This window comes from Mastigoproctus giganteus, chromosome 4, assembly GCF_048544385.1.
Source record: "Mastigoproctus giganteus isolate SK-2022 chromosome 4, ASM4854438v1, whole genome shotgun sequence".
Lineage (NCBI taxonomy): Eukaryota > Metazoa > Arthropoda > Arachnida > Uropygi > Thelyphonidae > Mastigoproctus > Mastigoproctus giganteus.
The window spans coordinates 231,447,587-231,463,213 of record NC_143578.1 but is presented as its reverse complement, the minus strand read 5'-3'; the positions used below and the strand labels follow the sequence as shown (position 1 = coordinate 231,463,213).

At 38.5% G+C, this 15,627-nt stretch overlaps 1 protein-coding gene across 1 annotated transcript in view; it reads right to left on the bottom strand.

Annotated features, from left to right (window-relative positions):
* Positions 1–1,728: 1,728 nt before the first annotated feature.
* The window catches only part of LOC150087477 (ectoderm-neural cortex protein 1-like), a 35,157-nt gene continuing 21,258 nt past the window's right edge, over positions 1,729–15,627 (bottom strand). Inside the window, exons 3-4 of the mRNA XM_090372502.1 lie at positions 14,237–14,467; positions 1,729–2,171 (exon numbers count right to left, since the gene is read on the bottom strand). Coding sequence (XP_090228628.1) covers positions 1,729–2,171; positions 14,237–14,467 — 674 coding nt within the window. The remainder of the gene's footprint in view (positions 2,172–14,236; positions 14,468–15,627) is intronic.

Here is a 15,627-nt window from a genome sequence, read left to right as displayed (position 1 = left end):
TTAATATATTATTAAAACATTCTATTACATCATTTTAATATGCAGCAACCTACTAAAGTAGTACATAATTGGCATCATTTAAGTATATCTCATATTGTGAATACCTTTGCAACGAGTTGCCATGATATTGCACTACCTCAAATAAGTAACACTTCAATGGGGAAGACTATTGTTACTTATTCTCAGCGGATACCAGCACCCAGATGGCACCGTTTCAAAGCTTGTTGGCTTCTTGGTGGGCAGGTACCCTGGTATTGCAATGATGAAAACCCAGTTGCACAGCATAACTCCACAATATGAGAGATGCCTGATGGTGTGACTGGTTATCAGACTGAAAACCTTTTAGGGCAAAAGCCTCATGTTGCGAGCAAGTTTACTGACATTAGTATAAGTTAATGCATATTACATTTTAATATGCAGCAACCTACTAGAGTAGTACATAATTGGCATCATAATTGCCAATTATGTACTACTTTAGTAGGTTGTTGCGTATTAAAATAAGGCAATAGCACTAACTTATACGTCAGTAAACTTGCTTGCAACATGAGGCTTTAGCCCTAAAAGGTTTTCAGTATATTATTAAAATTTAAAAAAAATGTATTAAAGAGATCATTAGGAAAAACATTCATGTGCAGTTCGGTTATAAAAAATGTGCAACCACTTTTATTGGTGACAATATTATTAAATGAAGCTTGTGTATTTAAAACTGGAATTCTGTCAGGCCCCATGTGCATTACAGAATGGTTTGTCTGCCAACAGGTCTTCCACAACTATTTGTTTGTCACCACCATACATTAATATGACAAGGGGAGGCCCAGAAAAATATACTCTGTGAGATTAAGTAGGAGTAAGCATTGGAATAATGATAAAGAATACAAAAAACAAATATCTAGCTTGGTATAGCCAATCTCTGTGCACCTGAACAGATATTTTATGAAATATGGATTGGACTGTTTGGTGTTGAGATATTAAGTACACAGTGGCCTTGTGGTACTTAAGCCATGAGGCATCGGTGTATTATCACATTTGAGATAAACCCCTCCCTCCCCTTCTGCCCGAAGTCACTTTTGATGAGTACAAGAAAGATTAAAAAGAGGACAACAAAAATAAAAGCCAAATTAAACCATGGTAAGGTGTTCTAAAAAGCAGAACCTTGTTCTCTTGGTTCAACTACTAAAAGGTGCAACCTATGCAATCAGTAGCATTGAGAAATAAATTCAATTACAAATTTTTGTTCTTTACTGACTTGGGCAACACTAACAGAATTTACCACATAGTCTGACAAGGTTTCCTGTCTCTCCCCCCCCACCCCTCCAGCAAAAAAATATATTTTAATGAGGCTGCATTACAACTGGGAAAAGGTGGTGGGAAATGGCAGATTTTAAGATTTCAACAAAGCAGCATACTCTCCCCCAGCTCTGACAAGATGGTGGTAGTTGGGCAACAACTCAATGCCTAGTCCTTAATTAACAGCTCTTTATTTTGTATTCTAATTGAAGGCAGACAACCAATAGTGACCACATCTGATATTAAATCTCCACTGAGGGAATGGTTTAAGATAATTTTGAAATAATAATAGTAATTATAAGATTATTATAATGTATATACCTATGTAGGAAATGTAAAAAACCAGCAAATTTATTAGTCATTTTTATTTTTTACATTTTATTTACAGTGTAGAAAGTGATGTAACACACAGATTTCATTATAACTTGTACAACAGCTTAATCACAGTTGTGTATAATAAGGAACTTTACAACACTGATCAAATACATAAGACCCCTGCATTTCAATGGTCTTAGGTATTGGATTTTCAATATTACATATAATCACTTCATTTGTTCCAAAAGCATATATAGTGTCCCCAATAAGACAAGAACACTGGAAAGGATAATGAATATAAGTAACCTCCTGAAAGTGTCCTGTGCTAGGAGTATATTTTACAAGAGGGCCTGACTGCTGTGGCACTAAGTAAATAGCTTCTCCATGTGACAGGGCACTCTGAATTCTCATTCCTTGGTAGGGATGAGCTTTCTTTACTGTTTTCCATTCATCAGAAGCAGAATTATACAGGTAGATATTGGTTGTAAAAACATAAATCGAATCCTGATGAGAAACTACTACCGAAGAAAATAATGGGCAGGGGAGAGAGCAAAGGGACTGCCATGTATCTGAAAAAATAGTGATATGAAAATTAAATTTACAAAAGTGTTCAAGAATATAAATTCTATAATAATCAACACAACGTTAACATGTTTTCTGCCACCTATGATGGAAAGAATGCTTCCAATATGCCATAATTTTCAGAATGTTGAAAAATATCAATATTTTTAGCATCGTCAGCATTTCAAAAAATTTATAATAGTTAAAAAGTAAAAGTGAACACTTGTGCTAAATCAGAACAACTCTTAAAAGCAAGTTTTATAAAAAAGATTATCCACACAATACAAATAAAACTGCCAAGTTTATAAACAAAAAACAAGCATTGCTGCACTCGTTTGTTGACTGCTTCAGAATGACTACTCGTTCGTATGCATTATAGCACAGCACTTTGGGTGCTATTTGATACCTACATGTGGTAAAGGTAGTGAAATGTTACATAGTTAATCAAACCTTGCCTGTGTGGAAGGAAATACATCTCATTTAAATTTTTTTATTGCCTTAACACTTATTCTAATGTAAGAATAAATATTCATATTTAAATATCTCAAGGAAGGAACTGAAAAGAATTTATAACAAAAAAATAAAATTATTTCATTATCTGCTAGATGCCAAATGGGCTGCAAATTTTTATGTAAACTACATAATGCCAGCGTAAAGAATTAATTTGCGCTTTAGTAGATTACCTGACAGTCTTAAGCTCCAGCTGCCTTATTAAGGAGAATTTTGGCTGTACAGTCTTCACTAGAAACTACCAACCATGTCTGCCAGCAAGGCAGGGGAGACTGAAAAATCTGGTGGCTATTTGGTAGGGGAGAATTATAGTTTTGCTGCTGTGTGCACACTGGAAAAAAATCCCCAGAATTTCTTGGGAAAACCTTTACCTGAGAGTGGCCTTGATGGATAGGGCCTTTAAAAATTCATTCTAACTAATGAGATTCAAACCCAACAGCAAAATTTTTATGCAATTCTATCTCAACATTTGATGCTGATTCTAAATCAGTTATTTGTTGTGTTCAATCACATCATGAATTTGCAAAATAAACAATCCCGATAAACATAAAAGTATAGTCAAAAGCATCAGACTATGCAGTTACCAAGTAGGTTAAACATACTTTGAATGGCTAGATTTTATGCTTCATTAGGAGCAGATAAATCCCTCTTCAAATACCAACAGTAGTAAGATATCTGTTTGTTGTCATTTGATATCTTTGGTGAAATCTTGTTAGATAAAAAAATTGGAAGTGCCACAACAAAATTAAACTTGAGAAGGAACACTACATAATGTACTACTAAGTAAGAAAGATTTAACACAAGAGATTTTTCATTTGTGAAGTATTTCAATTAGTTTATTGGTATGCAAAAGGACAATTAGACAGGAGAATTAAAACTGGCTTTTCAACATTGAAATCAGTCTTTAGGTATTGGAGTTCTAAAATTTGACTGTGAAAGACCAAATTGTATCGTGTGGATCTCTATTGGGTAGAGTTCCTCAGTTAAATAGCGAGATGGTTCTACTAATATGATTATATTTAAGTTAAATAATATACAACTTAATGCTGCTTAAAATTCAGCAGCTTTCTTTTCCATCATACATGAGCGTGTTTGGCAACTGGCAGATTTACCTGTTGTAAATTTTACATGATTTTATAAACTCAGTAGAAAGTCTCTGATCATTAAACAAGAAAATTTGTACACAATGCATGTTGGAGAAAAATGTCACAATTACCAGTTTATTTCTAAAGTCCATACATAGTTTTATTTTTAAATAAGTCTTGACAGTGTGGTACCAAGCAGTTCATTAATACTTAACAGACTAATATTGGGTTGTTGTTTTAGCACTTAGACAAAAATATATACTTAAATAAAATTTCATTATTTACATAATGTGATAAACCATCTGAACTTAACTGGAAAGATACAAGAAGAAATAAACAACATTTCAGCAGTAAGTCACAAGCTTTTTACCAATTACTGATATAGTAGAACCTCACAAGGGGACAGGACCAATTAGTGAAATAGATCATTTAGTGAGGGAGTAAATAAAGTCAATTTGTAACCATAAAAAACTAGGAATTATTTATTTAGATTAAATTTTAATACATATACTAAAAAAATTTAACTTAATAAAATATAACTAAAATAAAATAACTTAACACTTCTAACTTAATAAAAAAAACTTATTTACATTACAGTAATTTGAAGTTGTACATACATAATTTGTTTAAAAAATTATTTTTTGGTATTGTCAGTGTTTTTCAGTAGCCAAGTTTATAACTTTGGCATAGTAAAATTATTTTTGACATTTCTGCTTCTTGGCATTCATACCAATTGATTGTATCTGTCAGGGATTCTTATGGGAAACGGTAGATTTTGTGGGCCTGTCTTCATCTACTACTTCAATAGATCATGCAGAAACATAGGAAACAATTTCGTCATCCGTAAAAATTTTGTAACCTCAATCCGTTGCATCTATATCGCACAAATTTTTGACATAGTCTTCATTTAAGTTTTTGAATATTGGCAAGGATCTGCAAATTTTTATTAAAACTGTTGAATCTTCTGCAGAGTCAGGTTGTACTGTTTGAGATGGCCAGGGCTTATTCCAGGCAGATTTTAGCGTCTTTTCAGGAACACTCAATTTATCTCAATTTATTCTAAATTGAGATAGCGAGATTTGGAAGCTAATCAATACTTACGAGTCCGTAGAAGTACCGTTCGAGAATTCCCGCCATTTTTACACGATAGCATAAGCTTAGTGTAGTATAGTGCATAATATAATATTGTCAATTAATAGGTAATATTGTCAATTAATCAGTAAATCTATTAATCTTGATAAACTTTGTCAATTAAATTGTATTTTTAACTCTATATATTTATAACAACTTAATCGTAACAAATAATTAATACATAACTATAGTGGTACACGTGATACGGAAGTTGTATAAAGGGAACTCGTAGAAAACACTAGATACCGAAAAAAAAAAAAATTAACATAACTGTTTTTGGATATAACTTAAGGATTTAATTTTTGTTTTGAAATTTTATTGAATTAAATCGGAATCATGACTCTGACCAGAGCAGCAAAGCAAAAGGCTCAAGCTAATGGGAGTGCTGTGGTTCAGGGGAGAACTGAGGGGGGCAGTTGCCCTCTGAATCACAGTCTTTTAAAATGCACTGTTTGCTTGATGTTTGCTGAGCAGTCGGGTACGGGACATGATGCTGCCAAGGGGGATGTCTTTGTGTGTGCACGATGTAAGGAGTGCAAGGAAATCAGGCGACAACTCAGCATTGTTATGGGCCAAAATGAGAGCTTGAAGGACAGGGTGGATGCCCTCGAAGGAAATAAATTGAGGGGCCCATCAAGCTCTCAGCTGCCCACATCAACGCCAGAGCTTGCACTTGGTCATCAGGCAACACAGAGGCAGCCCCCTAGGCAGAATGCGCTGGTCCCACAGGAACTAGTAGTTGTTGGTGACTCTATTGTCAGGGAAACGGGGAACATGCTTTGTAAAAAGGATAGGTGGAATAGGACAGGGTATGTCTGCCAGGGGCAAAGGTTGATGACGTTGTAGAGCGGATATCGTCTTTTAAGGGCACAAAAGGTGATATAGTTGTACGTGTTGGCACTAATGATATTAAGAGTAGGAGACCGGCGGAATTACTTAGCAAGTACAGGTCACTGTTGAAAAAAAGCCGTGAATTAGGGTTGAATTTGAAAGTGTCTGCAATTCTGCCCAGACACGATAGGAGGGAGTATATGATGAGAGCCTTGTCGATCAATTCGGCCCTGGAGGGATTGTGCAAGGCTCAAGGGGTAGAATTTTTTTCAGCCTGGACTGTACTTGTTAACAGGAGAGATTGCTTTTACAGGGATGGGATACACTTAAATAGAAAGGGTGCAAGAATTTTTGCTGATGCTGTCGAGGCAGTGTTAGGTGGGTCAGAAAACTGCTAGTTGGGGGGGGGATACAAGGATTAATAGATTAACAGTAGCCACTGGCAGAGGTGGAAGTGATTCTTGCACTGCTTCTATTGAAATGAGCAGAAGCCTGAAAAACAAGATTCAGGATATTTCAGAGACTGCTGGGAGTCATTGCGGTACAAGTAAACACATGGGTTGTGTTAGGGTAGCTAAGAATAGAAACAGGTGCATGTATACCTGCGTGTACACCAATGCTAGGAGTTTGGTAAATAAATTTGATGAATTTGAGGTATTGCTCAAAACATCAAAGGGAGATATTGTTGGGATATCAGAGACGTGGTGTCACACAGATATAAGTAATGCGGAACTGGAATTTGGGGAATACAATGTGTATAGAAAGGATAGACAGGACAGGAGGGGAGGAGGGGTTATGCTATTAATTAAGAAACACAAAGTCAAAGGAAGTGAAGCCAGTTGACATCAATGGACAGGGCAGTGTCGAGTCAGTTTGGTGTGACATAAGCATAGGGAAATCAAAATTGAGAGTAGGAGTGTGCTATAGGCCTAATGACTCTGATGAGTATAATAATATATTGTACAGGGAAATAGAGTGGGCCAGTAAATCAGAGAGTCTTATAATGGGGGATTTTAATTTCCCAGATATTGACTGGAATTTGTGGGTTGGTCACTCGCACACTAGCAAGGCTTTTGTGGATTTATTGGATGATTGCTTTCTACATCAGCATGTTCGTGAGGCAACAAGAGGGAGCAATACTCTTGATCTGATTATCAGTAGTGATTCTTCATGCATTAAGAACCTGCAGATAAATGAACCACTAGGTGGCAGTGATCACAGTGTGTTGAAGTGGGATTTACTCAAGGAGGTAACTACCATCAGAGGTAAAGGGAAGGGTTTTTGTTTTCGTAAAGGCGACTATGATGGTCTGAGACAGTATTTAAATTCTATACAGTGGGACCAACTGATGATGTTACCAACAGCAAACTCAAAATGGGAAGCATTCAAGGAACTAATCTTGGTGGCTACCAGGCTTTACATACCAACTAAGAAATATTGTTCAAGGTTTAGGCCTAAATGGATGTCAGATGGACTAATGAGACAATGTGGCAGAGAAGAAAAATGCATGGGATACATACAAATTAATGGGTGACATGGAAGCCTATGATAGATATAAGTTGGTCTGTAACCAAGTCACAAAGGAGATTAGGCAGGCAAAGGCAGACTACGAAAAATCCTTGGCAAAGGATGCAAAGAAAAACAGAAAGGAGTTCTTTACATACTTGAACTCGAGAAGGAAAGGGATGAATCAGATTGGTCCACTGGATATTGATGGTTCAACAGTTGAGGATCCTGCTCAGGTGGCTAACAATCTAAACGAGTATTTTGCATCTACATTCACGCATGAGGAGTTATTCAGGAAGGAGAATGATGTAGGTAAAGTAAACATTGGCAGTGAGCTGGATGATTTTGTAATAACTGAGAAGAAAGTGGAGGAGAGATTGTTGAGGATAAACATAAAAAAGGCACCTGGGGTGGATGGGATCTATCCAGTTATATTAAAGGAGGCGGCAAAGGAAGTAAGCAAACCCCTAGCCATAATTAAGAGAGCTTCTTTGGACTCAGGGGAGGTACCCATAGACTGGAGATGTGCAAATGTAACCCCAATTCACAAAGGAGGATCAAATGCTGATACAAGTAATTATAGACCTGTTAGTTTAACTTCTGTTCCAGGTAAATTAATGGAGGCACTGGTTAAAGAAGCACTGCAGGATCATCTAGACAAGAATTCAGTTATAGCTCACCCGCAGCATGGTTTTTTTAAGGGCAGGTCTTGCCTGACCAATTTGATTGGATACTATGATGTAGTCACAAAAGAACTGGATGCAGGGAATAACTTTGATATTATATATTTGGATCTTAGAAAGGCTTTTGATACTGTTGCACATGGAAGACTGCTGCACAAATTGGAGCAGTGTGGCATTGGAGGCAAATTGCTGCTATGGATAAAGGGATGGTTGAGTGGCAAGAAGACAGAGAGTGGTAATCAATGGACACTGCTCAACGTGGACTAATGTTATTAGTGGTGTTCCTCAGGGTTCAGTGTTGGGTCCGTTGTTGTTTTCGGTGTTTATGAATGATATTGATGATGGGATATCAAGTTTAATGTCTAAGTTTGCAGATGATACGAAGGTTGGCAGGGTCGTTAAGGACACTACTGACGCTATGCTGCTGCAACAGTATCTGGAAAGGTTGAACAGATGGGCTGAGAGGTGGCAAATGAAGTTTAACATTGACAAATGTAAAGTACTACATGTGGGTAACAGTAACCCCAGAGCAATGTATCAACTCTGCGGTACTACACTGACAGTGGTGGAGAATGAAAAGGACCTGGGGGTAATTGTGCAGGCAGATATGAAGTTCTCTGAGCAGTGCAGACGAGCTGCAAGAGTAGCTCATGGTGTCTTGTCAATGATATACAGGAATTTTTCTAGCAGGGAAATGGAGGTGATTATTCCCTTGTATAAGGCAATGGTTAGGCCACATCTTGAGTACTGTATACAGGTCTGGAGGCCTCATTTCAAGAAGGATGTAGAGCTGCTGGAACGGGTACAGAGAAGGGCAACAAGATTAGTAAATGGAACAAAGGGTTGCTCTTACGAAGAAAGGCTTAAATTTTGCAAATTACAGAGTCTGGAGACTAGGCACCGGCGAGGTGATCTGATAGAGGTGTATAAGGCTTTGAATGGTTTGAGCATGCTCAATGCCAATGGGATTCTTCATCTTTCTCAGAATAATCACCTCAGAGGGCATAAATTCAAATTGAGGAAGGACGGATGTCGGATAGATGTGCGGAAATTTGCCTTTGGCCAGCGGGTGGTTGGTTGGTGGAACCGACTTCCATCACTTGTTGTTGAAGTTGATAGCCTAAACAAATTTAAAGCTCAACTGGACAGGTATTTCGAACGAACGGAGGGGTGAAATGGGAGAGGGTTTTTTTTTTTTTTTTTTGGCTGATGCTGAATAAGCTTGCTTTCTTGCATCATATGCCTCTACTAATGCTAATGCTAAAATGAAAAGCCAAATTAATGGCCAAATAGCAGATAAGCAACATTGAAGGACAAAAATTTTTACATTGAGCTTAATGGTGTAAAAAAATGTAGGGCAGATGATTGATGATCAGGAATTAGTTTTTAGAGAAGTTTTCACTATGCCAATAAATGTTTCTATTATCGGCATCACTAATTGAAAAACATTCTGCTGATATAGATCTTATAGGCCTAACTCTGATGAGTATAATAAGAAACTGTACAGGGAAATAGAGTGGGACAGTAAATCAGAGAGTCTTATAATGGGGGATTTTAATTTCCCAGATACTGACTGGAATTTGTGGGTTGGTCACTCACACACTAGCAAGGCTTTTGTGGATTTATTGGATGATTGTTTTTACATTAGCATGTTCAGGAGGCAACTAGAGGGAGTAATAATGATCTGATTTTATCAGTAGTGATTCTTCATGCTGTTTGTTGTTTGTTATTTGGTTTTTAGGAGCAGCATCTAAGGCCATAGGCGCCTCCGTAGCCAGGTGGGAAGGAGCAGCAGCAGTGCGTAGCACACGCTTCTTGATTAAACCGGGGTTCGAGCCCGTCACCACCAAATACGGAGGATGCGGAAAGGTCAGGGAATGACCACCGCATGACCCGGAGCAATATGGCCTTAGTTGCTAATGCTCCTTAAAAAAAAAACCAAAAAAAAACCAAATCTAAGGCCATATTGCTCTGTGGATATGCAGTGGTCATTCTATGACCTTTCCACATCCTCCGTATTCGGTGGTCACGGGCTTGAACCCCGGTCTAATCAAGAAGCGTGTGCTACACACTGCTGCTCCTGCCTACCTGGCTACGGAGGCGCCGATTCTTCATGCATTAGGAATCTCCAGATAAATGAACCACTAGATGGCAGTGATCACAGTGTGCTGAAGTGGGATTTACTCAAAGAGGTAACTACCATCAGGGGTAAACGGAAGGGTTTTTGCTTTCTAAAGTTGACTACGGTGGTCTGAGAAAGTATTTAAATTCAATACGGTGGGACCAACTCATGATGTTACCAACAGCAAATTCAAAATGGGAAGCATTCAAAGAATTTATATTGGAAGCTACTAGGCTTTACATATCAACTAAGAAATATTGTTCAAGGTTTAGGCCTAAATGGATGTCAGATGAACTAATGAGACATATGGCAGAGAAAAATGCATGGGATACATATAAATTAATGGGTGACATGGAAGCTTATGATAGATATAAACTGGTCTGTAACCAAGTCACAAAGGAGATTAGGCAGGCAAAGGCAGATTATGAGAAATCCTTGGCAAAGGATGCAAAGAAAAACAACAAAGAGTTCTTTACCTATGTAAAATCTAGAAGGAAAGGGATGAATCAGATTGGTCCATTGGATATTGATGGTTCAATTGTTGATGATCCTTCTCAGGTGGCTAACAAACTAAATGAGTATTCTGCATCTACATTCACCCATGAGGAGTTTTTCAGGGAGAGGAATGCCAGAGGTGAGTTAAACTCTGGCAGTGAGCTAGACGATTTTGTAATAACTGAGAGGAAAGTGGAGGAGAAATTGTTGAAGATAAACATAAAAAAGCCACCCGGGGTGGATGGGATCAATCCAGTTATATTAAAGGAGGCAGTAAAGGAAGTAAGCAAACCCTTAGCCATAATTATGAGACTTCTTTGGACTCAGGGGAGGTACCCATGAACTGGTGATGTGCAAATGTGACCCCAATTCACAAAGGAGGATCAAAGGGCGACAAGTAATTACAGACCTGTTAGTTTAACTTCTGTCCCAGGATAATTAATGGAGGCACTGGTTAAAGAAGCACTGCAGGATCATTTAGACAAGACTTCAGTTATAGCTCAGACACAGCATGGTTTTGTTAAGGGAGAGTCTTCCCTGACCAATCTGACTGGATACTATGATGTGGTCACAAAGGAACTGGATGCAGGGAATAACTTTGATATCATATATTTGGATCTTAGAAAGGCTTTTGATACTGTTGCACATGGAAGACTGCTGCACAAATTGGAGCAGTGTAGCATCAGAGGCAAATTGCTGCTATGGATAAAGGGATGGCTGAGTGAGAGAATACAGAGAGTGGTAATCAATGGACACTGCTCATCGTTGACTAATGTTATTAGTGGAGTCCCTCAGGGTTCAGTGTTTGGTCCATTGTTGTTTTCTGTATTTATAAATGATATTGATGATGGTATATCAAGCTTAATGTCCAAGTTTGCAGATGATACGAAGGTTGGCAGGGTTGTTAAGGACACTAATGACAGTAAAATGCATGGGATGCATATAAATTATCAAGCGACTCAGAAGCCTATGGCAGATATAAGCTAGTCTGTAATCAAGTCACAAAGGAGGTTAGGCAGGCGAAGACAGATTACGAGAAATCTTTGGCAAAAGATGCTAAGAAAAACAGCACGGATTTCTTTACTTGTATAAACTCTAAAAGGAAGAGGATGAATCTGATTGGTCCATTTGATATCGATGGTTCGACTGTTGATGATCCTGCTCAGATAGCAAACAAACTGAATGAGTATTTTGCCTCTACATTCACACATGAGGAGTTACTAAGGTTTAAAAATGGCAGAAGGTTATCAAATTGTAGCAGGGTGCTTAATGATTTTGTAATAACTGAGAGCAAAGTGGAGGAGAAATTGTTGAAGTTAAACACAAGAAAGGCACCTAGGGTGGATAGGATCTATCCAGTTATATTAAAGGAGGCAGCAAAGCAACTAAGCAAACCCTTAGCCATAATTATGAGAGCATCCTTGGACTCAGGGGAGGTCCCCAAGGACTTAAGATGTGCAAATGTATCCCCAATTCACAAACGGGGATCAAAGGGTGATATGAGTAATTACAGACCAATTAGTTTAACTTCTGTTCCGGGTAAAATAATGGAGTCACTGGTTAAAGATGCATTGCAGGATCATCTAGACAAGACTGCAGCAATAATTCAGAAACAGCATGGGTTTGTTAAGGGAAAGTCTTGTCTGACAAATTTGATAGGATATTATGATGTGGTTACAAAGGAACTGGATGCAAAAAATAATTTTGATATCATATATTTGGTTTTCAGGAAAGCTTTTGACATTGTTGCACATGGAAGACTATTGTACAAATTGGAGCAGAATGGTATTAAGGGTAAGTTGCTACAATGGATAAAAGGATGGTTGAGTGGGAGAAGACAGAGGGTGGTAATTAATGGGTGCTGCTCTTCGTGGACTAATGTTATTAGTGGAGTCCCACAGGGTTCAGTGTTGGGTCCTCCGTTGTTTTGTATATTTATCAATGATATTGATGAAGGTATATCAGGTGTAGTGTCGAAGTTTGCAGATGATACAAAGGGTTGCAGGGTTCTTAATGACAGTAATAGCAGTGTACTACTGCAACAGGATCTAGATAATTTGGGCAGATGGTCTAACAACTGAAGTTTAACCTTGACAAATGCAAAGTACTGCATATGGGTAGAAGTAACCCCAGAGAAACGTACCAACTGTGTGATACTACACTTAAGGTGGTAGAAAATGAAAAAGGCCTGGGAGTAATTGTGAGTAACTGGGAGCAATGCAGACAGGCTGCAAAGGCAGGTCATGGGGTTTTGTCAATGATATATAGAAATTTTGCTAGCAGGGAAAAGGACGTGATTGTCCCTCTGTATAAGGCAATGGTTAGGCCACGCCTTGAGTACTGCGTACAGGTCTGGAGGCCTCATTTTAGGAAGGATGTAGATTTGCTTGAGCATGTACAGAGAAGGGCAACAAGATTGGTGAGGGGAATGAAGGAATCCTCTTACCAAGAGAGGCTTAAGTTCTGCAAATTGCAGTGGCTGGCGACTAGGCACCTGCGCGGTGATCTGATTGAGGTGTATAAGGCCTTGAATGGATTGAGCAGGCTGAATTCTGATGGGATGTTTCCACTTGTTCAGATTACTAACCTAAGGGGGCATAAATTCAAATTAAGAAAAGACAGATGTAGAATAGATGTGCGGAAATTTGCCTTTAGCCAGCGGGTGGTTAATTGCTGGAACAAACTTCCATCTGTCGTTGTGGAAGTTGATAAATTTAAGGAGGAACTGGACAGGCATTTTGAGAGAATGGTTTGATTTTTTTTTTTTTTTTGGCTGATGCTGCATAAGCTCATACACTTGCTTTCTTGCATCACATGCCACTACTACTAGTACGCATCTGCAACAGGATCTAGAAAAGTTGAGTAGATGGACTGAAAGGTGACAAATGAAGTTTAACATTGACAAATGTAAAGTACTACATATGGGAAACAGCAACCCCAGAGTGACATATGAACTCTGTGGTACTATACTGACAGTGGTAGAGAACAATAAGGACCTGGGGGTAATTGTGCAGGCAGATATGAAGTTTTCTGAGCAGTGCAGATGGTCTGCAATAGTAGCTCATAGTGCTTGTCAATAATATACAGGAATTTTTCTAGCAGGGATAAGGAGGTGATTATCCCCTTGTATAAGGCAATGGTCAGGCCACACCTTGGGTACTGTATACAGGTCTGGAGGCCTCATTTTAAGAAGGATGTAGAGCTGCTGGAACGAGTACAGAGAAGGGCAACAAGATTAGTGAATTGAACAAAGGGTTGCTCTTATGAAGAAAGGCTTAAATTTTGCAAATTACAGCATCTGGAGACTAGGCACCTGCGAGATGATTTGATTGAGGTGTATAAAGGCTTGAATGGTTTCAGTATGCTCAATGCTGGTGGAATTCTTCCTCTTGCTCAGAATAATCATCTGGGAGGACATAAATTCAAATCGAGGAAGATGTAGGACAGATGTGCAGAAGTTTACCTTTAGCCAGCCAGCCGGTAGTTGGTTGGTGGAACAGACTTCCATCCTTTGTTGTGGAAGTTGATAGCCTAAATAAATTTAAGGCTGAGCTGAACAGATATTTGGAACGAACGGAGGGGTTAACATTAGAGCATTTTTTTTTTTTTTTTTGGCTGATGCTGCATAAGCTTGCTTTTTTGCATAATATGCCTCTAATAATGCTAATGCTATTTCTTTAAAAATCAGTATTAAAAATGCATATATTTACCTGTTTTTGTGTTATAGCTTTCCACAGTTGTCAGTACCAGCCTATATCTTCCAAACCCACCGAGTAAGTAGATAACATCACCAATGATAGCAATAAAGAAATGCCGTCGTGGTTTAGACATAGAACCTGCAACTACCCAGTTATCTTTTAGTGTGTCATATTTCCAGACTAATTCATTCCATCTGCCAGATCCAATTCCATATTCTCCACCAAATAAATAAACAGTGGCACCTGTTTAAAAAACAAACAAGAAATGTCTTTTATGGCATATGGCAATTAAAAATAATATTGGGTAATTCAGCATTATATCAACTGGATGAAAAATATACAAAGTTAACCAGCTCATCAACCGGTGCAATACCACCACTTTGCTTACTGGAGGCTTGAAGTGGTGAAACCCATGTTTAGTCTCTAGAGATAAGTTCCGGTCAACCCTTCCCTATCTCTTCCATCATGCAGTGTGATTGATGACTTTTGAGGTTATGATGAACATCGTGGCGAGATCCAATATTCCTTACATTCGAGGGTACAGCTCTAAAACGGTGTTCGCAGGCCGGCAGCTAGTTAGTACACCGGACCGAACTTATTGGTAACTCTCTAGGAGGCTTCCGGATCAGCTAGTGTATAATCTTGCTACCTCTACACTGCCAGATAGTGACTGGAGGGAGTCCGTGTAGTGTGTATGCAGGGAGCATTGTCGAGGCCACGTTATGTCAAGGATCTGGGTATATTCTTACTATGTGTACACCGAATCCAAAAATTTTCATTACTTCATACAGCATGTCCCATCCACTTTTCCTTACTATTGAATACACCATGAATTGTCAAACTAATAGAGCAAGCTTATCTGCGAAAAGATCTAAACCTCCCAAACACTTCCTAATTCATTTCACAAATATACGTGGTCTCAATTCTAATCTCAACGATGTCCATTTCCACTTGCAGTCTGCCAAACCCCATGTACTTTTTCTGACAGAATCTCAGTTATCGGTTGATTCAACTACTGCTCATCTCAGATGCCCAAATTATTCACTGTATGATTCCTTTCGTCTCAAAGGTGGTACTTGTGCATATGTCCGTTCTGATATTCCCTGTAAGAAACTTGGCAGTTTGGAATCTCCTCTCTTTGATCTTCTCTGGCTTAAAATCTCTCTACCTCATTGTGTCAAATTCATCTGTTGTCTCTACTGTTCTCCCAACTCCACTAATCACTTGGAGCTCTTTGACTTCCTCTCTTTGCAACTTGACTTTCTCCAATCCAACTTTCCTAACAGTGAGGTAATTTTCCTTGGTGATTTTAATGTTCACAACTCCAGCTGGCTTCCATTTTCTAGTCACACCAACCCAGCTGGTCAAGATGCTGAGGCTTTTGCAATTACTAATGACCTTGC